This window comes from Macaca fascicularis, chromosome 10 (assembly GCF_037993035.2).
Source record: "Macaca fascicularis isolate 582-1 chromosome 10, T2T-MFA8v1.1".
NCBI lineage: Eukaryota > Metazoa > Chordata > Mammalia > Primates > Cercopithecidae > Macaca > Macaca fascicularis.
This window is the reverse complement of record NC_088384.1, coordinates 33,368,411-33,394,291: the sequence shown is the minus strand read 5'-3', so window position 1 is coordinate 33,394,291 and position 25,881 is coordinate 33,368,411. Positions and strand designations below refer to the sequence as shown.

Sequence of the window (25,881 nt, the reverse complement as noted above, 5' to 3'; positions counted from 1 at the left end):
GTATGGAGTGAGGCTGGACCACAGTGGTACTGGGGGTGGCACTGTGGAAGGAAGGACATGTTGTGCTCCACCCCACCAAGGAGAGCAGGTAAGGGTAAAGTCCCTTGGGCCTACTGACCCAGGCTTTGTCTCCAGAACTGGGGTGAGGCTGCCCCACCCCAGAGGGCTGGCACAGATCCTCCTCCTGTCCTGAAGGACAGCCAGGACAGACTTACCTTTTAATATCTCCAGGCTTGATTGGGGAGGGGCTGGGCTCCACCCCTTTCTTCTTTCCATCCAGTCTATTGCCAGAGCCGGAGAAAGCCTAGACAGGAAGTAGTTGAGTCATATAATGAGCCCAAGTGTGAGGACAGATATGTCCTTTGCTTGGAGATCACTGCAGGGATGTGAGCTGGGGTGCTGTGCAGACCCTTCAGGACCGAAGCCCTGACTCCTCAGCTGCTGGGGTGCTGGCAGCTGAGAACTCTGCCCAGTTCCTCAGGGGGCGGCCATGAGCTGAAGAGAGCCACTTGGCCAAGGGCAGCCAGCAGTCAGTGTTAGGTTAAAAGGCCTGACCCCTGCCTCTGCAGGGCCACCCAGTTCAAGCTCTGTGGGTGGGCTAAGGCCACTGTTGTGACTGCCCCATAGCTCAGCTTCCCATCATTCTGCTGTCTCTGCTGCTTCCTGGCACCTCCTGCCACCTCAGTGCCCACACATGAGCCACCTCCACCTGTTTCCCACGGAGCCTTGCCAGTGGTTATGCTAAGGGTCATGTTTGCAACCCACATGGTACAGGCAAAGAAAAAAGGAAACATGATTTACAAGAGAGAGAAAGCAAATGTGGTAACGTTTGGTGAACCTAAGGGAAGAGTATATGTCTACTGTACTATTTAAACTCTTCGGTAGGTTAGAAATTCTTAAAAAGCTGGGCTGCCTTATGGGGCTGTTGGGAAGATTCCAGCAGAGAGTAGATATAAAAGTGTTTGGTAACTGAGCAAGTGGTAGATTTGCATGCATGTGCACAGGTACCCAGAGGCCCAGCCCCTGCTGATGTCCATCGAGCATCATGAAGAACAGCTTGAGTGAGTGCTCTAATTTCAAGGAGCAGAGGGCACAGCAACGTAAGTCAAGTGGTCTGGTACTCACGCGGAAGCCCAGCTCTCCAGCATAGCCACTGTGGCCGGCTTCACCTTCCTGACAGAGAAAAAGAAAAATAGGTGAGCTCCTCAGCGGGAACACCCAGCTTCCCTCTCATCCCCCACCCCCAGCTAGAATGTCCCCTGGAAGCATGGCTGGAAGGGACGCAGAGGATATGACACCAACACCAGCAGAGGCCACCCACGAGTCACTACCAGGAACTCAAAAGCAGCATGCAGCAAGACAGCAAAGGACACTGGGGATAACACTTACTGTCGACTCCTCATGCTGGACTTGTCTTTCGGGTTCTTTGTAGCCCAGGGGAGCATCAAAGTCCACCTGTGTTTCCAGGATTTTAAAAGTAAAATATTCAGACATGGCCACCCTTGGCTTCCTTATCTTTTTTGCTTTTAATTGAGACAACTATAGATTCACATGCAGTTTTAAGAAATAATACAGAAAGATGCCTTGTACACTTGCCCAGTTTTCCCAACGGTAGCATCTTACAAAATTACAGTAAAGTATTGCTGCCAAGATATTAACACTGGCACAACCCACCACTCTTATTCAGATTTCCCAGTTTTACATGTTTTTGTTTATGTGTATCTTTAGTTCTACACAATGTAATCACTGTGTAGGGCCATGTATCCACCACAGTGGAGATGTAGAACAGTTTCACCACCACTAGGATTGCCCATGTTGTCTTTTTATAACCATACCCAGCTGTCTCCCAGCCCCCTCCACCAGTCCTAAGCCCTGGCAACCCCTAGTCTGTCTTCCATTTCTAAAGCTCTGTCACTTTAAGGATGCTATATAATGAAGTAACTTTTTGGGATTGGCCTTTTTTGCTCAGCAGTATTGCCTAGTAATACAACCAGGATGCTGTGTGCATCAGCACTTCATTCCTACTCAGAAGGTTCAGCACGCTTCCTTAGCTCTTAAGAATATTCACTCCTCAGCCAGGCGTGGTGGCCCATATCTGTAATCTCAGCACTTTGGGAGGCCAAGGTGGGTGGATTACCTGAGGTGAGGAGTTTGAGACCAGCATGGCCAACATGGTAAAACCTCGTCTCTACTAAAATACAAAACTAGCCGAGCATGGTGGCACATGCCTGTAATCCCAGCTACTCGGGAGGCTGAGACAGGAGAATCGCTTGAACCTGGGAGGTGGAGGTTGTAACCAAGATCAGGCCCCTGCACTCCAGCCTGGGCAACAGGAGTGAAACACAGTCTCAAAAAATAAATAAAAAAATAAAATTCACTCCTCAACAGGTCAGAGCTAACCATGGCAGCACTGGCAACACTCTGTTGCCTCAACTGGCCCTGAGATAGATGACAAGGTCACAGTCTCCTCATGATGTTCTGACAGCATCTTCCTCCTCTTTGCCCAAAGAGTCCCAGGGGCTGTTTGATGCCCTCCTGACACCCTGGCCTGCAGTGGTCACCAAGTGCCCATCCTCCCAGGGCCCAGGCTCACTGTAACTGGACAGAGCCACTCACGTTCATGTCACACTCAATGATGGACACTGCCTTGTCAGGTTTGGTCTCCATCACACGCAGTTCGTAGATCTGTGGGGCAAACACAGAAATCAGTTGGATGGTTTCCTGGCAGCACTGAAGCTGTCGCTGTCCATGTTACTGTGGCTCTACCGGCTCCCGCGAATGACACAGCATTCACGCCCACGACACAACCTACAGCTGCACTTCTTGCTGTGACAACACTACCATAAGGGACAGGCTGCCCTGTGCCCATCGCAGAAGAGATGCTATTCCCCAGATGTGGGGAAGGTAGTTATACAAGGTAGTTAGACAAGGTAGTTATACAGCTAACTGCAAAAGACACTAACAATCTCTAACTCAGAAAGTTCACTTCTGGAACTTTACTATTTATTTTATTTATTTTCAGACAGAGTCTTGCCCTATTGCCCAGGCTGGAGTGCAGTGGTGTGATCTCGGCTCACTGGAACCTCCGCCTCCTGGCTTCAAGCACTTCTCCTGCCTCAGCCTCCCTAGTAGCTGGGACTATAGGCATGCACCACCACACGTGGCTAATTTGTGTATTGTTGTAGAGACGGGGTTTCACCATGTTGATCAGGCTGGTCTTGAACTCCTGACCTCAGGTGATCTGCCCACCTCGGCCACCCAAAGAGCTGGGATTACAGACGTGAGCCACCGCACTTGGCCTTCAAAATTTATTCTAAGTAAATAACTAGCTATTCCCAATGAGAACATTCTTTTTTTTTTTTTTTTTTTTTTTTTTTGAGACGGAGTCTCACGCTGTTGCCCAGGCTGGAGTGCAGTGGCGCGATCTCGGCTCACTGCAAGCTCCGCCTCCCGGGTTCCCGCCATTCTCCTGCCTCAGCCTCCTGAGTAGCTGGGACTACAGGCGCCCGCCACCGCGCCCGGCTAATTTTTTGTATTTTTAGTAGAGACGGGGTTTCACTGTGGTCTCGATCTCCTGACCTTGTGATCCGCCCGCCTCGGCCTCCCAAAGTGCTGGGATTACAGGCTTGAGCCACCGCGCCCGGCCGAGAACATTCTAAGAAGGCTCATACCAATGTCACTAATGCCACTGTACAGATGCGCCTTGACTTACGATGGAACCGAGTCCCATAAACTTATCATAAGTTAAAAATGTATTAATACTCCTAACCTACCAAACATCATAGTGCAGCCTGCCTTAACCATTCTCAGAACACATACGTTAGCCTAAAGTTGGGCAAAATCATCTAATATAAAGCTTATTTTATAATCAAATGTTGAATAACTCATGTAATTTATTGAATACTGTACTGAAGATAAAAAACAATGGTTTTATAAATATTCAAAGTATGGTTTTTACTGAATGTGTATCATGTTTGAATCATCACAAAGTTGAAAAATTCTAGGTAGAACCATGGTCAGGGACTGTCTGTATACTCAAAAGGCAGCTGAATTATATTTGTTCATATATAAATTTATAGTTATACAACAGTATGCTATGCAGCCAACAGGAAAAGAATTTTAAAACCAGTCATGTTGCTTGTGTCTAAGATGACCTCGCGAATGTAAAAAATGCACATGAAAAATGTCCAGAAGCAGGGCTGTGCATATTGGCTCACACCTGTAATCCCAGCACTTTGGGAGGCTGAGGCAGGCGGATCACGAGGTCAGGCGAACGAGACCATCCTGGCTAACATGGTGAAACCCCGTCTCTACTAAAAAATACAAAAACTTAGCTAGGAGTGGTGGCAGGCTCCTGTAGTCCCAGGAGGCTGAGGCAGGAGAATGGTGTGAACCCGGGAGGTGGAGCTTGCAGTAAGCTGAGATCGCACCACTGCATTCCAGCCTGGGCGACAGAGTGAGACTCCATCTCAAAAAAAAAAAAAAAAAAAACTTCCAGAAGCACAGAAATTAAAAGTGGCCCTATCTACTTTTTCCTGCATCATTTCAGGTTCTTTGCTTTTATCTAAAGTCTGTCTTGCTTTTATTTTTTGAGATGGAGTCTCGCTCTGCCACCCAAGCTGGAGTGTAATGGTGTGGTCTCAATTCACTGCAACCTTCGCCTCCCAGGTTCAAGCGATTCTCTTGCCTCAGCCTCCCAAGTAACTGGGACTACAGATGCATGCCACCACACCTGGCTAATTTTTGTATTTTTAGTAGAGACGGGGTTTCACTATGTTGGCCAGGCTGCCCTTGAACTCCTGACCTTGTGATTCACCCCCCCTCGGCCTCCCAAAGTGCTGGGATTACAGGCGTGAGCCACCGCGCCTGGCCAGTATGTCTTGCTTTTACAATCATTTAAAAAAGTCTGGATAGTCCCACCATTTAAAAAAAAAAACCTAAGCAGGGCCAAATCTACTTTTAAAAGTGTCGTAATTATTGAATAAACAAGGAATAAAAAGGATCTGTCATTGTGTGGATATACTACCATTTATCCACTGAGCATCTGGCCTGTTTCCAATCATTTTGCGATGTTAATGACACTACTATAAACATTCAAACATGTCTCCTAGGGCTTGGCTCAAGCTTCTCTACTGTTTTTATGTGTTCAAATTGCAGGCCACAACCAATCAGTGGGTCATAAAACCAATAGGGCTGCAAGCAGAACTGAAAACTGGCCTACTTGTCTACTGCAGAACCAACGCCATATGGCATTTTAACTACTGGAGCTTTATTACACTAAGCTGCCATATAGAATCTTCCTTATATATGACTAGATTCTTTTGTTAATATTTTATCTACAATCTATATATCTGTATCAAGTGACAATGATCTGTAATTTACCTTTCTCCTATCCTTGTGTGGTTTTGGTGATCAAGGTTATACCGACCTCAGAGAATGAACTGGGGAATATTTTCTTTCTCTATTTTCAGAATATCCAAGAGCAATTTATTTCTTGAGTGTGAGGAAGAACTTGCATATATAACCATCTGGGCCTGGGTTTCCTGGATTAAGATTTTTCTGACTGAATTACTTGACTGGCTATACAATTATTTAGGCTGTTTGTTTGTTTTTTTTCTTTAGTCAAACTTCAATTATACTTTCCTCTAGGAAATAATTTATCAATGTCAAATAAGTTGGCTGATTTCTTAGTATACAATTTTTCACAGTTGTTTTATCTTTCAAGGTATCTGCTTTATCTAAGTCATTTTATACCTTTTTAAACATTCAATATGTATGTAGACTTTTCAGGGTTTGCTTTTTTTTTGTTTGAGGCAAGGTCTCGCTTTATCACCTAGGCTGGAGTGCAGTGGCATGGTCACTGTTCACTGTAACTTCTGCCTCCCGGACTCAAGCGATCCTCCCACTTCAGCCTCCCGAGTAGCTGGGACTACAAGTGCATGCCACCATGCCCAGCGAATTTTTGTATTTTTTGTTGAGATGGAGTTTTGCCATGTTGCCCAGTCTGGTCTCAAACTCCTGGACTTAAGTGATCCACCCACCTCAGCCTGCCATATTGCTGGGATTACAGGTGTGAGCCACCACACCCAGCTTCAGCTATCTTTTTAAATTAACTTTATTGAATAGTAAACAGAAAACTTCAATTCCAAACAACTCTCTCAACAGAGTGAGTCTAGGCTGGGCGTGGTGGCTCACGTCTATAATCCCAGCACTTTGGGAGGCTGAGGCAGATGGATCACCCGAGGTCAGGAGTTCAAGACCAGCCTGGCCAACATGGTGAAACCCCGTCTCTACTAAAAATACAAAATTAGCCACATGTGGTGGCACATGCCTGTAGTCCCAGCTACTTAGGAGGCTGAGATGAGACAGAAGAATCGCTTGAACTCGGAGGCGGTAGCTGAAGTGAACCAAGATTGCACCACTGCACTCTAGCCAGGGTGAGACAAAGAGAGACTCTGTCTCACAAAAAAGGAGAGTAAGTCTTTACTTACTCTTTTCCAACATTTTAGATGTCATTTTTTAAGCTTCATATATTAAACATTATAACTGCTTTATATGGCAACATTTACCCTGGCTTCATATTTGCCAATTTATTTATTCCCTATTCCTTCTTGCTTTCCTTCTAGGATAATGCTTATTCCTAAAGTACATGCTTTTAAAATTCCATTGGTAAATAACCTCTCTCAGATTTGGTTCATGTGAAAATATTTTTACTTTGCCCTTATTCTTTAAGGAAGGTTTTGATGATAGTTACTTGATACTGGCTGTAACTGTTGCTATTCAAAGACCTGCTACTTGCTGTTCTTCTGTAGATACTGTGTTTTCTCCCTGCTTAACTCTCTGTATTTGGTATTTTCTACCTGTAGCTTATTCTGTTTGTTATACATTATAAACTTCCTGTAGTGATGGGCTGACCACCAATTCTAAATCAATTTCAGTTATCATCTTTTCAGATTATTGCAATTCCTCCATTCTTTCCTACTAGGATTGCAACGGGCATGTTTTCTCAGTGTCTTCAACATCTCAAGCTCTCGTATATTCCATCCCCTTGCTCCTCTGTGTGAAATTCTGTTATTTATTCAGATTCATCATCATTAACTCTTTTATAGCTGTTGTTTAACGTTTTGTTTTTCAAATCTTTCTGGTTATTTTTGATAGCCTTTTGTTGCTTGCTATTATAATTCCATTTTTAAAAATATCTTTGAACATTTTATATCTAATTATTTTACATTTGTATCTAGAAATTCTAATGCTGATTTCCTTAGGGATCTAATTTTTATTGTCTCTGCTTTGGTTTGGTTTAATTATGCATTCTTGTTTGCTTGTTCAATTGACAGCAATCCCAAAGGCTTAACTAAACTGGAGTGCTTTTTCCAGAGAGGATCTGTGTTTATTTCTCCTGAGACAAGGACAACGCCCACCTCTGTGTCTATTTTACTGCTTTTAAGGGTTCCAGTTCAACCCTGATCTCCGAGTCTGATCTCCCACCAGAGCACTGATACAGCTATCTCCCCTCAGGGCAACCCTGCTTAGAGTCTTTAAAATTCTCTATAAGCACAACAGTACATATCTAGTTTTCCCTACTTCTAAAAGTGGAAATTCAAACCTGTGTTTCAGTTCTACATATACTCTATATAATCTACCCTCCCTTACAGTGCAAAGTACCTGTGAGCCACCACAGGTGTCCTTTATCATCAGTTTATATATCCTTTACCATCAGTTTAGGAGTTATATTTAGTATTACTACCTTAACATTAAAAACAGTAACATTAAACTGCCTGCAATTAATTATAAAAGCTTAGAGTATTCAGTTTAGGTAAACGACACCTAAAATGTTTTCCACAAAGCTAAATGGAACAAGATTATTTCTTAGTTTATTAAAAGAAAAAAAGAAAGTGTGATTTGAAACCCACAAAACTGAAAAATAAGGTCAGATGCCTCAAATACAAGGAAACTGCCAGAGAATAAGCTGGATCCCTGCACTGACACCAAGGGAGTAACTGGCTGCAGCTGTGACACAGCTGTGACGGCCCAGTCCCTGAGGGGACCAGAGAGTGTTGTGAAGGAGCTAAGTGCTAGCTTCAGGGAAAGCCCAGTCAAGCCAGGCTGTGGTCACTGCTGAACACTAAGGCTAGCCCTGGCAACAGCTCTCTGGGAGGGTCAATTGTCAACAGTCACAGTGAACAGGGGCACCCATAGTACTGTGCTCCATGCCTGTGGTAGGACAGCCTGATGGCAGGACTGCCAACTATTACATCCTCCCTCAGGCATGTTCCCATTGGTAATAGGAAAGTGAATGCCTTCTTGAATTTTGGAGTAAGTCCTGTCATTTCACTTTACAGTTAAATTGTCTAGATCCAGACACCTAAACAGCATAAAATCAGGGATGGAAACAGAGGCATTCAGACCTGAGAGACTTGTGTCAGAAAGGTCAAGCCTAGAGAAGCTGCGAAGTGAAAACCGAAGCTGAAGAAAACAGGAGGAGGTGGTGGAGGAGGATGTGGGCTCCCAGGAGGAGAGGTGAGCCTAGGAGGTGTTGCCCTAAGGCAGAGCCAGGCTCTGCTTCTCAGATGCCACAGAGCACTTGGCCCCACTGAAGGGCCTGTCAGCTTCTGTGGGGCAAGGATCCCAAGAACAAGGACCCAGCAGGGTTGTTACTGTGTCTCCACAGCCCCACAAAGGGCTTAGGTTAGATTAGAGGTGCAGTGGGGACCTTTCAAACCAAGATAGAACCAGTAGCCACCAAGGTACACAGAGCTATGACTAACAAGTCTATCAATTTTTCCCTGTAAATGCAATCTATCCTCAAAACAGAGTTACCAAATGAATTAGGCCTCTAAATATGAACCCGGGAAAACTTAATAACCAAACAGTAGGCGGTAATTAGGTGATAAGATACAGGCATACCCCGCTTAAAAAGAAGCCCCATTCAAACATCAGAATGGACACTACAGGTGGCTCTTGTCAGGCATGACCTGCATGAACTGGGCTCACCTTTTCATTATAGTTGATGGCAATCACATCCCCGGTGGTCAGACAGGCAAAGTTCCTAAGTGCATTTTCTAATCTGCAGACACACTCTGTCAAGGCAACATGGCAAGATGGATACCTTAAATCTGAAACAAGTTTCCATGAGGGGTTAGATGATTACTAGTAGGTAGAGACTGTACCATGATGGTACTTGAAACACGAAGCTTTAACACAATGAAGTATTACTTGGCAATAAGAAGGATGGAACTCCTAACATGCAATAATATGGATCAATCTCACAAATGCCAAGCTGGGGGAAGGGGAAATAACCAACCACAAAAGGGCAGTGAGATTCCATCCACACAGAACCCTAAGAAAGACAGATCTATGAGGACAGGAGGTAGTTGAGAGGTTTCTGGGCCAGGGGATCAGGTGGGGACTGGCAGGAAAGGACCTTTTGGGAACATGGAAATGTTCTGGTTACATGGGTGTACACATTTTCAAACTGGCTGAACTGTGTGCATTTTATTGTGTACAAATTATACCATGGGATTTTAAAAAATCCTATGGGAGTACAAAAGAACAAAAAAGATTTAATGAGTCAGATAGGTCCTCTCAAAAGTTCCTCAAAATCAAAGATGCTTTCATTTATACTTTTGTTGTTTCTATCTTTTGAGCTGATAACTTTAGTTAATAAAAATTAAAGAAACCAGCAAATACTTTTTATAACAGTAAAAGACAGTAGAACCCAAATGCCCATACAAGGAAATGTCTATTCATGTGGAATATTTTAACCATGTCTTCCTCATCAATTTGCTGAATTACTTTACATAAAAAGGTCACAAGAAACGTGGCTCCAGAGCCTGTCACTGTAAGAGTCTAACTTGAGGGTGAAAGGGCGAGGCTATCTAGGTTCACCTCGTTCGGTCAAACAGCTTTCCAGAACCACAGCAACTTTGTGAAAAGTGCCTTATGTGGTGAATGCTTTCTTTGCTCCTGCACATGAAGTGCAACGGTACGGAGTGCCCTTCCCTCCACTCCTCCAGTGACCCTGCCAGGGCATCTTCTCTGACTTCTACTGCAGCAGCTGGAGGAGCAGAGCCACAGCCCTCAGGCTGAGAACACGAGGCCTCTGTAGGAGGGCTGGCTCCCCATTTGGCTTCTGCGTACTCTGGCGCCTGCTGCAGCACCAGCGTCCCACTTTCTCTGCTCAGCGCCAAGACTGCTTTCATCCAGACCTCAGCCAGACCAGAAAACACCAGGCTCTCAACTGATGGAAGTGACGCCCTTTCTCCAGACACTAACAAGTTAACTGTGCTGACAAAAACAGCATCTGAGATCAACCTGATAAGAAGTCTGCATTGGGGCCGGGCGCACTGGCTCATGCATGTAATCCCAGCACTTTGGGAGGCTGAGGCAGGTGGAGCACCTGAGGTCAGGAGTTCGAGACCGCTTTGGGCAACATGGTGAAACTCCGACTCTACTAAAAATACAAAAATTAGCCAGGCGTGGTGGTGCATGCCTGTAATCCCAGCTACTCGGGAGACTGAGGCAGGAGAATCACTTGAATCTGGGAGGCAGAGCTGAGATTGTGCCACTGCACTCCAACCTGAGCAACAGAGTGAGACGCTCTCTCAAAAAAAAATAAATAAATAAATAAAGAGTCTGCATTGCAACACAGGTAAAAACCCTGAGAAAATGGGCAGGGCCCATTCCTGGTCACTGACAGCCAAACAAGCACCTCTAGGTCAGAGCTCTGAAGGACAAGTTAACCAGCTCTTCCCATAGGACATCCCTTTGCCTGTGGGACAGGAGGCTCAACAAGGCCATCGTGTCCAGGACATGGGCAGCATGGGATATACGTGGCCCATATGCATCCAGAGCACAATCAGCAGTACCTTGCTCCTAAGAAAACATCTGGAGAGAGGGCTACTGGGAAGGGAGGCAGCTTTTCTTACCTTTCTGTCCGTGTTGTTCAACTGTTTATTTTTTTCTCAAGTATGCATTTAAAAAATTTAAAAAAAAAAGTAGAATGGAGTGGCCACTCTTATGCCATGATCTTAACAAGGCAAATTGGGGCCATGGAGCTAGAGATCTTGATCAGTGCACATAGCACCGTCCCGTACCTGCACTGCCTACTTCCTGATGCTGTCAACACATACACCTGGCTTAAGTTCAGAGGTGAACATAAAGAATCCACTAGAACCTGATACCTTTGCTTTCTGCTTGGTGACATAGAAATTGCAGTCATTGCTACCTATTGGCCTGGAGTGAATGAGCTCTCAGGCTGGCATGCAGTGAGGTTCATGGGCCAGTGCATGGCTGGGCAGAGGTACTAGGGAGCCACAGAAGGGGCTGGAGCTGAAGGCAGATGAGCTGCTCCCTCCTTCCACTGGACATACTGTACATCCTGGCTTTGTGCCAGGTGACACAGACCCACTGAAAGAAGGGCTTCATTATGGTCTCCAGGAAGTGTCTGGGAAGTGACAGAGGTGGCCCAGACAGCAACCAGTGCACTTGGCCAGGGTCACGCAGATGTGCTAACTGAACCCCATTATTCTCAAATCACAACTTGAATCACAAATGTGTGATCCCCAAAGCAGACACAGATTAAATACAGTACATGATGTTTAACAACCGCCAGCACACTCTCCTTTGTCTAGAAGAACTCTGCTTATTTGAAAAGGATACACGGCTTTGGGGTTGGTGATGTCCAGGAAGTCAGGGCTCTGAGGCTGGAATTTAGAGTAGGTGGCCACTTGAAGGTTGACACTCTCCACCTGGACCAGGCCACCTTCTTCCAAGAGCAAGTTCTGCATCATCTGAAAGGAAGAAGAGGTTACATGAGACTCCTAGAGATGAAGTAGCCTCCACAACCACTGCTCCCTATACACTGGGCAGGCCAGTCTTACTTGGGTCCTTGGAAGAGGAACCTGAGGCAAGATAAGTAATTTGTGACACTATGTCAGGAAGGAGGAAAAAATCAAGTGATGTGGAAGAAGGCCAATAAAAGGGTGCTACTGAAGCTACACAGCTCACAGTGTGAACGCATCTCTGCAGGGCCGCCAGGATTGCTCACTAGCTCCAGGCTTCCCAGGGGCAGAGCATTTTCCTGGAACAGTGACTCACCGTACTTCCAAGCTGTCCCACAAGTAACTAGTAAGGCCCGGGGGCAAGTAGGGCTGCAACTGAGGTAGGACAAAAGCAGCACAAGGCAAGGCTGACCTGGCAATGGAATGGCCCACCACAGCTGAGGCTGCAAGATGGTGACAAGGCCCCAAAGGTCTCTGCTGTGGAGGTTATAAAAATCTGACAAAGCCTCCACATGCCTCTATTAAACAACCCAGCCAGGTAGACGACGGCTGAGGAGTGAGAGGGAAAGAGATAAACAGTGCCCGTGAGTACTGGGTGTGCAGGGAGCCCAGACTCAGGTTAGAGGCTCTGTATCTCTTGCAATGAAATTTTGTTTGTCTTATTTGAAACCATCTTAAAAGGAGCGTCAGACATATACACGAGTAGAAAGAGCCATACAAGAAAGCTCCCACGCACCCAGCCCTGACAGTTGGATAGTGCTCACGTCATGGCTCAGTCCATCGATCGGCACTACCTCACACCCAGTCCCAGGCCACACTAGATGCCCTGAAGCGAATCCCAGGTATCACATCCCTTTAAGAATGTTTCATCAAGAGTGGCAGTGAGAAGGTGACTTTAACAGCCAAGGGAAGAGGGGACTGAGGGCTGTGTCACAGATGAGAGGGAGCTCATGAGGAGGAGGAGGCATGCTGAGGACAAGACTGTGCCTGGGAGGCTGTGCCTAGGCCACAAGAGAAGCCTGAGTGGTGGACCCTGTGGACAGGCATGCAGAGGACCCCGCGCACTCACGCTGACAGTTGCTTGTCAGGCTAGTAAGGGCAGAAATAGAGGGTGGTCACTCTACTGGATGCCACAGACAGGCACAGAAGGATGCAGAGGCAACTGGCTTTGGTAACTGGGGTTTGGAATCCCCAGGAGTGATGTTCTAACAGGAAGTACTTTAAGGCTCAGAGTCAGCCAGCCGCAGGCCAGGCGCACTGTCCCTCAGGGTAGATTTTTGTAGGAAGTATGTCAGCAACGGGAAGGACATTGGGCTGCAATCTCAAGCCTGAGGGAAGTCTGACCAGGGATGGGGGTGGCTTCCTCAGCCAGAGACAGGACACTGCCATAGGTGATGTGAGGCGGAGAGGCAGAGAGGTCAGACTAGGGCTTGAGGTGAGAAATGGGCTGCTGGAAGAGGCCCGAGAGCACTAAGCAGGCAGGAGGAGCTGACACCTGGCCTTCCCCATGTAGCATTTTAGAGCATACTGCACAATGGGTAGCCGAGTATCTGTGTGTCACAAGCAGCTAGTCCAGGGCTCAGATCTAGGTCGGCAGACAAAGCCTTGGCTGCAAGGAAAAAGGCCAGCACCTATTCCAGGCTGGCTCACCCTGAAGAAGCTTGGAAGCATGGGTGGGAAGGAGTCCACCAACCAGCCCAGAAAAAGCACTGGCTCACACGGCCTCCAAGACAGCAGATGGGGGACACCTGTCACGCCTGCCCATGCCAGGAGCTAGAAGGCCAGCTCAGGGGAAGAGGTGGCCTGATGGCTTCACACCCCAAACCAGCTCCAGGCTACCTAAAGAGGCTTTCCATGGGAGAAAGGGATTCAATTAGTTTCCTGGTCTAAAGCAGCCCAACAGCTTGGACAAGAGGCCACCCAAACTTCAAGTCTATGGGTTAAAGGAAAACCTTCAAGGTACAGTGTATTCCCAGCATCACCACCTCCTCTTATAGGTGAGCCACAGAAGGGACTGGGGAAGTAGTCACTGCCTGACACTTCAGCTACCGAGAGTGGCTTCAGTGACCAGGTGTTCTACCGGATGAGCAGAACATGGCCTCAGGCCCCTGGGGGCACCTGCAGACAAACACAATAGCAAGGGGCTGAGCAGCAAATACTTGGGAGGGCAGGTGAGCCCATCTGGGCTTTGAGGCATAAAAGCCCCCCACAGGCCAGGGTGGGCAGACCTGGTCAGCTGAGGTGACGAGGCAGCATGGGAAGGCCAGGCACTAGGAGGTGCAATGGGAGTGCAGGGCTCTTGTGGGGGAGACACTGGCCAGGCCCAGACCTTGGGAAGGGCCCTGGGACCCAGGCTGAAGAGAATGCCACTGCCATGGCACCATGGGCAAGGTCACCTGCTACAGGAGGAAAGGGACCTTCAGAATTTCAATTCATATTATTCTTTTCTTTTTTTTTGAGATGGAGTCTCGCTCTGTCGCCCAGGCTGGAGTGCAATGGCGTGATCTCAGCTCACTGCAACCTAAGCCTTCCGGGTTCAAGCCATTCTCCTGCCTCAGTCTCCCAAGTAGCTAGGACTACAGGCATGTGCCACCACACCTGGCTAATCTTTGTATTTTTAGTAGAGACGGGGTTTCACCATGTTGGCCAGGCTAGTCTCAAACTCCTGACCTCAAGTGATCTGCCTGCCCCAGCCTTCCAAAGTGCTGGGATTAGAGGCGTGAGCCACCGTGCCTGGCCAGAATTTCAATTCATATTTAATCTCAGAAAATATTATTTAAGGCCATCCCTTCTGAACATCTGGTAGGGCATGACAGGGCATCAGGAGGAGAGGTGGGCTTCAGACCACCTCCCTGGTGGCAGCCAAGCAAGCACTCCTGAGAGTTCCCAGCCCACAGCTCACTGTGGGGTCTCTCAGTATGCCTGATGTAATTCAAGCACAAAGAGAAGGACAAGCAGGTCCCTTTGTGAACTTCCCTAATGTGCCAGAGCTGGGGAGAGGAGTGAGGAGAAGAAGGAGCCAAGTGGGCCACAGCTACCTATGTGGAACTCCCACTGCTGCAGGCTCCTCCCTACAGCACTGGCACAGTTCTGCTCACTTCTCTGAGGGGTACAGCCTCGAGGGCAGGCTCTGGTGGCTCACACGCCCTGGATATCCCAGCCCAGATCTGCAATGACGTCCTTCAAGTCAACTTTCCAAAGAGAGCCTGCTTGTAAGGAGAAAGGCGTCATTCCTACAGCAGCTCAGTTGAGAGATTTGGGAGACTAAGTTAGAGGTAACTAAAAACACATACGTTGTGACAGACTACTAAAAGTAAGGGAAAGCATAAAAACCTCAAACACCCTACTTACTAGACCACCTAAAAAACACTGTTGCTCCATTATTTTTTAAAAAGCCTCACCCAGGAAATCACAGATGAACAGTTCAGCTGTTGTTTCTGCACAACCAGTTGTGCAACTATCAAAGACAAGGCTGCTCCCACAGCACAGTGGCCCACAGGTACGTCCAGAGCCCACCAGCCTGCATAAGGCACAGCGCACTGCTCTGGATCCCTTCTCTCCCACCGGGTCAGGTCAGGCTGAGATGCTGAGCAGGAGGAGTAGGCTGCGCCACCTGTTCCAGGGCCAGGACTCTCGAGTGCAGGGCATGTCTCTGCCTAAGTGGCTGCTCTCTAGAGACCCTAAGTGGCAGCCCCACTCACCCAGTGTGGGAGGTAGCAGATGCCCTCATCAGCCACAAACTCCAGCACGCCACAATGCGTCATGCGGTCCGAATTCTTATTGGTCAGTTTGAACAGCATGGGATAGGTAATATTAAGTCGGCCTGAAAAGAAGAGAGAGGCTATGAGGCACAACTCCTATGAAGGGAAACCTGTTCGGCCCATGCCTTCCCATAGAAGGAGCCTCCCCACAACCCTGCCCCTCAAACCCCACACTCCTCTGGCAGATGAATCCCCTCTGTAAGAGCACAGTGCATGGCTCAAGGAGGAGCCTGACAACTTGGTAACACAGCACCGGCGTAGACTTGTGATTTTCTGAAGTCAACATTCTAAAAAGTGATGTGTTCGGCCAGACGCAGTGGCTCAAGCCTGTAATCCCAGCACTTTGGGAGGCCGAGACGGCGGATCACGAGGTCAGGAGATCGAGACCATCCTGGTTAACAGGATGAAACCCCGTCTCTACTAAAAATACAAAAAACTAGCCGGGCACAGTGGCGGGCGCCTGTAGTCTCAGCTACTGGAGAGGCTGAGGCAGGAGAAAGCCGTGAACCCGGGAGGCGGAGCTTGCAGTGAGCTGAGATCCGGCCACCGCACTCAAGCCTGGGCCACAGAGCGAGACTCCATTTCAAAAAAAAAAAAAAAAAGGTGACGTGTTCATTCACTTATTCATAAATAATTTCAGTGCCAACCATGTCCTGGACAAAATCCCTATCTTTCTTTAAAGGTTTCTAGTTTAAAGGTAAACTCCAACAAAGAAAACAACCACAACCAGATGCTACAGGTGCTATGGGAAGGGCTGGCAGGAGGGGACAGAGCTATTGGGCTAGGCTCCTGGAGGCCGAGTTCTTTAGGCTGGACACTGGGCGGGCAGACCTGGGAGGAAATCCAGGCAGAGATGGCAGCCTGAGCAAAGGCGGGGAAGGGAAGAGGAGCCCAGGCAGTTCAGAAATGGTGGGCAATTAGGCAAGACAGGCTGGGGACAGGTGTGGGAGTGGTTGGGAAGGGGAGGGGCACCACACGAGGTAGAACCTAGGGCCTGGGCCCAGCGGGCAGTGTGGGCTCTCAGCAGGGTCATGACATAGGACGCCTCCTCTCTCTGGTGGACCTTGAGGTGTGAGCTGAAAGCAGGGCCAGAGGCAAGTAAGCTGGATTAGTGACATGCTGACCTAAGAGGTGCACAGGCACATAAAGGAGGGGCTGGCAAAAAGAGACAGGAACCCAGGAGACACAGGGCCCTGGGGGAGAGGACTGAGAAGGAACTGATGATAGTGATGGTGTTTGCCATGTGTAAGGCCCTTGTTCAGTCTTCCCAGAACAGACAGTCAGGTACTATCATTATCCCCTTTTATCTATGGGGAAACTGAGGCCCACAGGTTAAGTAACACGCCTAAGACCTCACAACACACAAGTGGTGATGCCAGGATTCAAACCCAGGCTGCTGACTTAAGTCCAGGGATTCAACCATCAAAGCAGAATTTAGCTTGTTAGTTTAGGCAAATATTCCAACAAAAATCATAGTTAGTGTTGGGAGGTAAAGCAGATTCCATTTGAGATCTCCCTACAAATTCTAATAAAGCAAATCAAGTTGAAAGCTTGGGCAGGAAGCTACAGAGAACCTCTGGGAGCAGCATGGAGGTACAGTAGGGGAGGGCATTCCCTCCTATCACCAAGGGTGACTCTCACACTGGCAGTAAAGGGGCCAGGACCTCTGTCCCAGTGCATCTCTCAGCTGCAGAGCCATGGAGCTGACCTACAGCTGGTCCACAAGAAACTGGACTGGGCCCAGCCAAGGGTCTGAGACTGTTGCAAGTGAGAAGAGACTCCAATGTCCCTCAGTGCACTGACTCTCAAACTGCATTTTGTGACTTAGAGGCTCCCAGTCCCTCTGTACCCCCTCACTTCCTCCAAAAAGAGCAGAGACCCTCATTTTATGAAATAGAGGACTTCCTGTAAGATTTAGACAGAAAGAGTTTCTCCCATCACTTAAAAGATTTGAACACTGATCTGAGCTACACCTCAATGACCCAGCCCAAGTCTCTTCTGGACACCTGTGCCAAGGGTCACACCTGGTGTCTGACTCCTGGATCAGCATGACCTGAAAGGAAGACCTTTTTAGGGGGCCCGTTCTCTCCTCTGTAATGATGGGGTCTTCATGAGAACTGTGAACGCCATAGCTCTGTTGACCTACTGGTTGCGCTGAGGCCTCCACTGGGTATAGCCACAGCTGGTGCTGGCTCAGGGGCTACCTCCCACCTTGTGGTTGGAATCAGATAGCTCAGGGTGTCACAGACACTATAGTACTTCTGATGCATAGACACTGTGGATGTCCCTAGTTAAAGAAGAGGACATTGAGATTCAGAGAGGTCAAGTTGCTACTCTGGAGTCAGGCTGGGCAAAGAGCCCGAGGTGAGTCACAACACAGCCAGCACCTGTTCTCAGCCTGCTGCCACCAGAGGCCCCCAACACCAAGCATGAACCTGTCCTCCTAGCCAGCCCCAGTCTCCTGCCTCACACGGGAAGAATTCACACCAGAAACACTCTTAAGTTTGGAAGGCAGTGACGGCATCATTGATTGGGTTGTCCATGATTGGGATTTTCTGGGCCTGTGTAGTATGGGGCTAGGGCATGGGTTTCCAGGTTGCTCTCGTGGGATAAGGGGTCAGAGAAAAGGGAGGAAGAATGTGGCCACTCTTACAACCCCTGTGGGCCTATCTCACTCCTGGTAAGAGGCAGGAGCCCAGCAAGAGGAGTGGTTTCTGGAATGGAAGACAATAGCTCAGTTTTTGACGTGCTGAGGATGCAGTGGTGCACTGGCGATTAGAAATGGGGGTCTGGGCAGGGCATGGTGGTTCACGCCTATAATCCCAGCACTTTGGGAGGCTGAGGCAGGCGGATCACCCGAGGTCAGGAGTTCAAGACCAGCCTGCCCAACATTCAAAACCCCATCTCTACTAAAAATACAAAAAATTAGCTAGGCGTGGTGGCGGGTGCCTGTAATCCCAGCTACTCGGAAGGCTGAGGCAGGAGGATCACTTGAACCTGGGAGGCGGAGGTTGCAGTGAGCCGAGATTGCACCAATGCACTCCAGTCTGGATGCTAAGAGCAAAACTCTGTCTCGAAAAAAAAGAAAAAAGAAATGGGGGTCTGGAGCTGAGGAAAGATGCTTGGGGCGGGGATGAGGAACCTGCTTCACAGCGCCCTCTTGTGAGCTGACCAATTCTTCCTTTAGGAAAAAAAATCTAGTGAGCCCAGCCAATGGCATCAGCTGCCCTGGCACTGTGCAAAGCACCTGATACTTGTACCTTCATTTAATCCTGACAGAATACTGAGAAAAGTTGTGGGGGTAGGGGGAGTGGGGGGGGGGAATCAGGAAGGGGAAGGGAACTCCCTTCACAGAGGAGGGACCTGAAGCACCCAGGGCAGTGATGAAGCTGAGGTTCAGGGGGCCCTGGTCTTGCCCTAGGTACCTGTGACCCAGGTTCTCCCAGTCCAGCGCATGCCCTCCAGGGACAATTCACAGCTAGATACTGACAAAGGGCACTGGTGTCTGGATATACTGAGGAGCCCATGCTGACTCTTGGTGTCCATATTTACTAAGTTCTTAAGTCACTCAGAAGATACTTACTGAGTTGGTCCAGGGCTGAGGGCGGCATAATTACTGTGGAAAGAACATTAAAGAAATATTAAAAAATAAAAATAAAAAGAACAGACCAAAGGCAAGATGCAGTTTCTTTATATCTAACAAAAAGCCTTAAACGGTTTTTAGGGTAGCCAGAATGTCATAGTAATCTTTCATAAAGAACCTTACTTGATGTAATTTATTTTGGGAACTGAATGGTTATCAGCCATAAACCTAACCATAATTAGCACCCCACCGCAATAAAGCAAGTCTAGAATAAGCACCATTTTCACAGTAACACTAGCTTCTGACTCCCACATGCAAAGTAAGTACCGTTGAAGGCTACAGCATTGCAGACTTAGGGCAGGAAAGGTTACTATTCAAATAAAAACAAGCACATACTCTTCCCTCCTTTCTCCACATCTGACCTGTCATTAGGCCCTGCTAGCATGGACACAGAGAAGCAGCGGTACTGTGTGGAGAAGCGGTTTTGGAAGACCCTGGGAATCGGGTGGTCGAACATGTTGAAAGAGAACTAGAAGGAGGAAAGAGAAACAAGTATTAAAACAAAGGTACATTTCTTCATGTCAAAAGACAAAACATGTCAGAGTAATCAATGCTGCTAAACATTGTCAGAGAATACAATGTACTGAAATCTTCAATGTACTGAAATCTTCAATGTACTGAAATCTTCAATGTAATGTTACTAAATATAAAACAGGCCACGCCAAGCCTGTCCTGAACCTTTATCAGGGCTGTGCTCCCATCTTCATCCTCAGGATCAAGGCCCAACCTCTTGCATACCTCAGAGACTTGTACTGACAGCCCCACAGACTCCTGCCTGGGCTAGTTCCTCTGCCTTGAACACTTTTCTTACTATCATTAATCTAAACAATATTTGTTAACTGAAACATCTCTTTATTGAGTGCCTACTGTCTGCCAGGCTCTGACATGAGCACAAGGGAAACACCACTCTAGTGATGTTTGTCCACTAACAAAATAGATACCACCCCTGTCCTGGTGAAAATGACACTCAAACCAAGGGAGATATACATTCAAAGCAAGGGACATGTGTGTCCGGCAGTTCTGAAGACAAAGAGCAGGGTAAGTAGACAGAGGGCTCCTGGGAATGCTATTTTAAATAGGTAGTTAGGAAGGGACTCTGCACAAAGACCCGAATGCTATGAGAGAGAGCCAGGCAAAAAATAGGGAAAGGCATTCCAGGCAGCAGGAGGAACAGGTACCCAGTGGTTGCACCCCTTCCCCTGGGTTCCAATTACCACCCTTTCCTTTCCCCAGGAAGCCTCTGCTGCTCTGCTGAGGGTCAGGGCCAGTGCCCCTTCAGTTGCTCTCATAGCAGAGTAGGTACACGTCACACTATGTTGTGATGCTTTCTTATAGCAACAAGCAAAGCTAAAACATGATGCCATTAAAAAGGTTAAGATCCTAGTTCTTAAACTGTAGACTTAGATGAGGCTTAGCAAACATATCAATTTGAGGTTTTCTCAAAGTACAGTATTCCTCCCACCACCCCCCATATCCACAGGGGATACATTCCAACATCCCCAGTGGACGCCTGAAACCAGAGGTAATATTGAAACCCATATATACTATGTTTTTTTCTTATACATATCTACAATTTTCTTATACATATCTGCAAAAAGTTTAATTTCTAGGCTGGGCGTGGTGGCTCACGCGTATAATCCCAGCACTTTGGGAGGCAGAGGCAGAAGGATTACCTGAGGTCAGGAGTTTGAGACAAGCCTGGCCAACATGGAAACCCCCTCTCTACAATAATACAAAAATTAGCCAGGCGTGGTGGTACACGCCTGTAATCCCAGCTACTCAGGAGGCTGAGGCAGAAGAATCACTTGAACCCAGGAGGTGGAGGTTGCAGTGAGCCAAGATAGTGCCACTGCACTCCAGCCTGGGCAACAGAGCAAGACTCCATCTCAAAAAGAAAAAAAAATTTTTTTAATTTATAAATTAGGCACAGTAAGAGATTCACAAGTAATAATAAAACAATTATAAGAATACACTGTAAAAAAAGTTAAGTGAATGTGGTCTCTATTTTAAAAATTTTGGACCATGGTTGACCTTGGGTAACTGAAACCACATAAAATCTCACAGTAGGCTGTATATTCAAAAGAACTAGAGGCAGAATCAAGAAGAGATTTCTGTGCACCCCATATTCATAGCACAATTATTCATAATAGCTAAAAGGTGGAAGCAACTCAAGTGTCCAATGACAGATGAATGAATAAACAAATACTGGTATGGTATATACATACAATGAAATATTATTCAGCTTTTAAAAGGAAAGAAATCCTGTCACATGAATGAACCTTGAGGATATTATGCCAAGTGAAATAAGTCAGTCATAAAAGGACTTATATTTTATGAGTCCACTTCTAGGAAGTACCTAGAGTAAGCAAATTCATGGAACAAAGTAGAATAGAGATTGACAGGGGCTGTGAGGAGTAGGAAATGGAGAATTACTGTTTAATGTGAGCAGAGTTTCATTTTTGCAAGATGAAAAAGTTCAGAAAATCTTGCTAGTGAATGTATTCAACACTATATTTCAATTGAACTATAGACTTAAAAATGGTTAAAATTTGGATTTTTTAACCACAACTAAAAAAAAAAATCTCTATTACAGAAAATTTCTTGACTTGATTCCAAATATATATTTAATAGAAGGAATGCCACCTACTGACAAAGGAGTTTACTAGTAACCCCAAAATTAGAAAGCTGAATTAGCCATTTCCTAAAATGCAAACATAGCATGTTCCCACCTAATTTCTTGGATGGTTCTTTACTCCCTGGCACTCCAGCACAGTAATATCCAATCTTTTGTCTTTCTTCTTTTAAGCAGCATAACTGTTCAACTAAATCTTCGCCGGAACCATAACACATGAAATAGTGTTTCCGGGTGAACAACACCAGAAAAGGGTAGGGGCTTGCCTCCCTTGAATGCTTCTCACTAGCCAACCTATCTAAGCCATTTCTTTCCTTTGAACATAAAAGGTAAATCCGCACAAAGGGGCAACATACTTAACAACCTGCCTGCAGTTTACCCATGAACCCGACCTTCTGCTCCTTCTTTGCTACTCCAGATCCCATCTCTCAATTTCCTTTTCAATGCCGAGACCTAGCACATTGTGTGGAACATATCAGGTATTCTCGAGTGGATGAACTCAAGAATTGAAATAAGCCAGGGTTTGACAGTGGCACACTTGGAATAAAATCTGACAATCATTCGTTGTCTTTACTGAAATAAACAGGTGACAGGAAGACAATACCGTAGAGTGCTTTGCAGCCAGACAGACTTGGCTTCAACTCTCCACTCCCTACTTTTGTGACTCGAATAAAGTATCTCTGTAAACGTTAGTTTTCTCATGTTCAAAATAATCATCCTAGCTTCCAAAGGAATTGCAGGGATTAAAAGAAATAAGGCGTGATGAGGGAGTACAGGTGTTAAAAGCTATGTAACAGGAAATGTACCAGCAGGTATTAGCTTCCATCGTTATCATTAGCGAACACAACACCGCTGTACAGATCCGAAGGCACGAACCTGTAGGCACGGAGCTCACGGAACTGGGGCAAGAGCTGGGTGTCCCCCAAGACCGGGCATGCCCTCTAAGATTTCTCCCTGGGGAGCGCCTGATTCTGTTTCCATCCCCAGCAACCTTGCAACTAACTTTGGGTTTATGGAAACCTGTTGCGCGTCCAGCACATGGAAAACCCGTGAATGGACACTAACTTTCCTTTCTTTCGTCAACGACGGCAAGTCCGGCTGAGACGGAATGCGAGCCACGTTCAGGACTGGCGGACGCGACCACAGGCGGTTAGTGGTCAAGGGTTCTGCTTGTGCCCAGTACGGCCGATGAGCCGGCAGGCCTGACTCAGGCCCAGGTGACTCGGCACCTCCGCCGCCGTCCCGCGCCGCCCCGCCGGGCCCTAACTCAGGCCCCGGGCCAGACGCCCAGACCCCGCCCGCTGCCCGTCAGCGCTTACCATGATGGACACCACCTCGGAGACTCCGCTTCTCTCCGGCAATACGACGAACGTACCCCGCCGACGGCTCTCCCAGCCTCCGCCGCCTCTGCCGCGCCAAGCCGGTACGCCCCAGAGGCTCACCGGAAGTGCCGGACCCGAGACCCGGAGGGGGGTGCCCGGGACAAAGCGTCGGCTGCAAAAGAGAACAGGCCAGGCGAAGACGCTAGGCTCTAAAACACCCTCAGCAGAAGCATTAAAATGACCTTTCGTGATTTATTTCCCCGTTAGTAGGTACTTTTTAAAGTTATTTTAAATTACGTTTTGATAGTTTTCAACCCCTCCAGACGAATTTAGTAGGGCCCATTGTCCTTACGACTACACTACCCAGAATGCACTACCCAGAATGCCTCTGCTTCAGCCATCTAGGACTCGGGCGGAACTAAGCTACAAATCCTTCTTCAGACCACACCAAAAACCTATTGCAAACGTAACTGCTGCCCCATTCGGTATGTGACTGAGTTTAATGTATGGCTAGAAGTAGTGTACTTTCTCTGGGGGTTCCCAGTGGGAGGCAGTAGGCTTCTCTTCCCAAAGTAAAGATGTCCGCCGAGCGTCGCGTTTCTGGGTAAAAGCGAGTCAGAGTTGAAAGGGGCAACAGCGCTTGCGTTCGGCCTCAGAGGTGACCCTTCTTTTGGGACGGGCTGGAGTTTTCTAGCCGTGAATGGCAGAGCGCTAATGGCCGCCTCCAATGTGGTCCAATCAGAAAGAAAGGAAGGCTGGGAACTAAGAGGCTATTGGTTGGTGATTCCTGGACCAATCGGAGGAGCCGTGATTTGGCGGGAGTCTTGACCGCCGCCGGGGCTCCTGGTAACTCAGCGCGAGCGCCAGGCGTACGGCCGCCGTGGCTATGTTCGTGTCCGATTTCCGCAAAGAGTTCTACGAGGTGGTCCAGAGCCAGGTGACGCCCAATCTGGGATCCCCGCCGAGGCCTTGCTGGTGGGGAAGGGATGAGGAGGAGCGGCCGTGGGTGACCGGGAGGCAGGGGAGGGCCGGGGTTCGGGTCGCCGCGTTCAGCCCGTCCGCTCTTTCCCCGATAGAGGGTCCTTCTCTTCGTGGCCTCGGACGTAGATGCTCTGTGTGCGTGCAAGATCCTTCAGGTGAGTTCTGCGGGGCCTGGGAGGGCGGGGCCGGCGCGAGAGGTGAGGGTGCTGCGTGGGGGCGCAGGGCGGGCAGAGAGTCAGGATGGATGCTGAGGGCTTAGCGCGGGAGAGGAAGCCGGGCAGGAGGTGAGCAGCAGGTGAGAGGAGAAGTTGCCTCCCTGTCCCAACGGTGTGGGGTGGGATAGAGGATTAAGTAAAAGGTAAAGAGACTAGTTTGTATTTTTGCAATAAACTATTAATATGAATAGGTGAACAAAGCAGTTGGCGTTTGGGGGAAACTTTGGATCTGTAGTGGCCTCTCAAATGGGGGATTTGAGAGAGAGGAATCTGTGACAACTCTGGGTACAGTTGTGTCGTAGGTGTTGCTGGGAATATGGGAGCCCCTAGTCTATTAGGGAGGATCGTTAGTTTGGTTTTGAATAGGGCATGGTATGTACATTGTTTTGGTCTGGCCCTTGGATCAGGAACTTTTCAGGCGGCCTGGAAGTTAAATCGGCATTTCCCACCGATGTTTTAATTTGGTAATTTGCAAAATTCACAGGATGGTATGGTAAACACTCGTATGCCTAGCACCTAGCTTTTCCCGGAAGCATTTCACTAACTTTAGTGTTATCCCGTGTCTTTTATCTCTCAACCCATCTAATCTAACTCGGTTTCTTTTCAAGGTAAATTGCCAATGTCCTAAATAAGATAGGCTTTGAAAACACTCTCTCTCCAGGCCTTGTTCCAGTGTGACCACGTGCAGTATACGCTGGTTCCAGTTTCTGGGTGGCAAGAACTTGAAACTTCATTTCTTGAGCATAAAGAACAGGTATTGAAGATGTATTTTAGAATAACGTGGCTTTTTTACTCAATTGTAATTTCTTGACACAGCATTCTATGTCCACAATAGATTCAGTATGTATTTAAGTATCAGCTACATGAGGCAATACGGAAGAGAAAAACATGCTGTATGTACTGGTGACTTACGCCCAAGTTGTAGAAGCAAACTTGACAGCAAAAAAAGATAATGAATGTGGATAGCCCCTAACTTTGAACTTGTTTTGCAGAAATTTGATTGTAAGGTGCTTGGAATCTAGCAGTTTTTAATATGGTCTAGTTAAAATCATTTTATTTTATTTTGATTTATTTTATTTATTTTTTACTTACATATATATATATATATATATATATATATATATTTTTTTTTTTTTTTTTTTTTTTTTCCTGAGACGGAGTGTCACTCTGTCACCCAGGCTGGAGTGCAGTGGCCGGATCTCAGCTCACTGCAAGCTCCGCCTCCCAGGTTTACACCATTCTCCTGCCTCAGCCTCCCGAGTAGCTGGGACTACAGGCGCCCGCCACCTCACCTGGCTACTTTTTTGTATTTTTTAGTAGAGACGGGGTTTCACTGTGTTAGCCAGGATGGTCTCGATCTCCTGACCTCGTGATGCGCCTGTCTTGGCCTCCCAAAGTGCTGGGATTACAGGCTTGAGCCACCGCACCCGGCCTATATATATATTTTTTAAACGGAATCTCGGTCTGTCGCCCAGGCTGGAGTGCAGTGGCATGATCTCGGCTCACTGCAAACTCTGTCTCCTGGGTTCATGCCATTCTTCTGC

General features: G+C 47.5%; 2 protein-coding genes across 12 annotated transcripts in view; one reads left to right on the top strand and one right to left on the bottom strand.

The window, feature by feature from the left end:
* UFD1 (ubiquitin recognition factor in ER associated degradation 1) overlaps positions 1 to 23,251 on the bottom strand; it is a 29,073-nt gene extending 5,822 nt beyond the window's left edge. The window contains exons 1-10 of one of the 2 annotated variants that reach the window (XM_005567977.4): positions 23,139 to 23,251; positions 19,524 to 19,656; positions 19,128 to 19,160; positions 15,485 to 15,606; positions 11,662 to 11,792; positions 8,995 to 9,067; positions 2,617 to 2,685; positions 1,390 to 1,455; positions 1,126 to 1,173; positions 216 to 304 (exon numbers count right to left, since the gene is read on the bottom strand). In XM_005567977.4, coding sequence (XP_005568034.1) covers positions 216 to 304; positions 1,126 to 1,173; positions 1,390 to 1,455; positions 2,617 to 2,685; positions 8,995 to 9,067; positions 11,662 to 11,792; positions 15,485 to 15,606; positions 19,128 to 19,160; positions 19,524 to 19,656; positions 23,139 to 23,141 — 767 coding nt within the window. In that variant the 5' untranslated portion in view covers positions 23,142 to 23,251. The remainder of the gene's footprint in view (positions 1 to 215; positions 305 to 1,125; positions 1,174 to 1,389; positions 1,456 to 2,616; positions 2,686 to 8,994; positions 9,068 to 11,661; positions 11,793 to 15,484; positions 15,607 to 19,127; positions 19,161 to 19,523; positions 19,657 to 23,138) is intronic. The other variant, XM_005567978.4, reaches the window with a different exon arrangement.
* Positions 23,252 to 23,958: 707 nt separating this feature from the next.
* CDC45 (cell division cycle 45) overlaps positions 23,959 to 25,881 on the top strand; it is a 43,920-nt gene continuing 41,997 nt past the window's right edge. For all 10 annotated transcript variants that reach the window (XR_012419012.1, XM_045364012.3, XM_045364011.3 and 7 more), the window contains exons 1-3: positions 23,959 to 24,078; positions 24,218 to 24,277; positions 24,999 to 25,091. Coding sequence is in view for 9 of the 10 variants with exons in the window: in XM_045364012.3 (XP_045219947.1) it covers positions 24,028 to 24,078; positions 24,218 to 24,277; positions 24,999 to 25,091 (204 nt within the window). In the remaining variant the exon portion in view is untranslated. The remainder of the gene's footprint in view (positions 24,079 to 24,217; positions 24,278 to 24,998; positions 25,092 to 25,881) is intronic.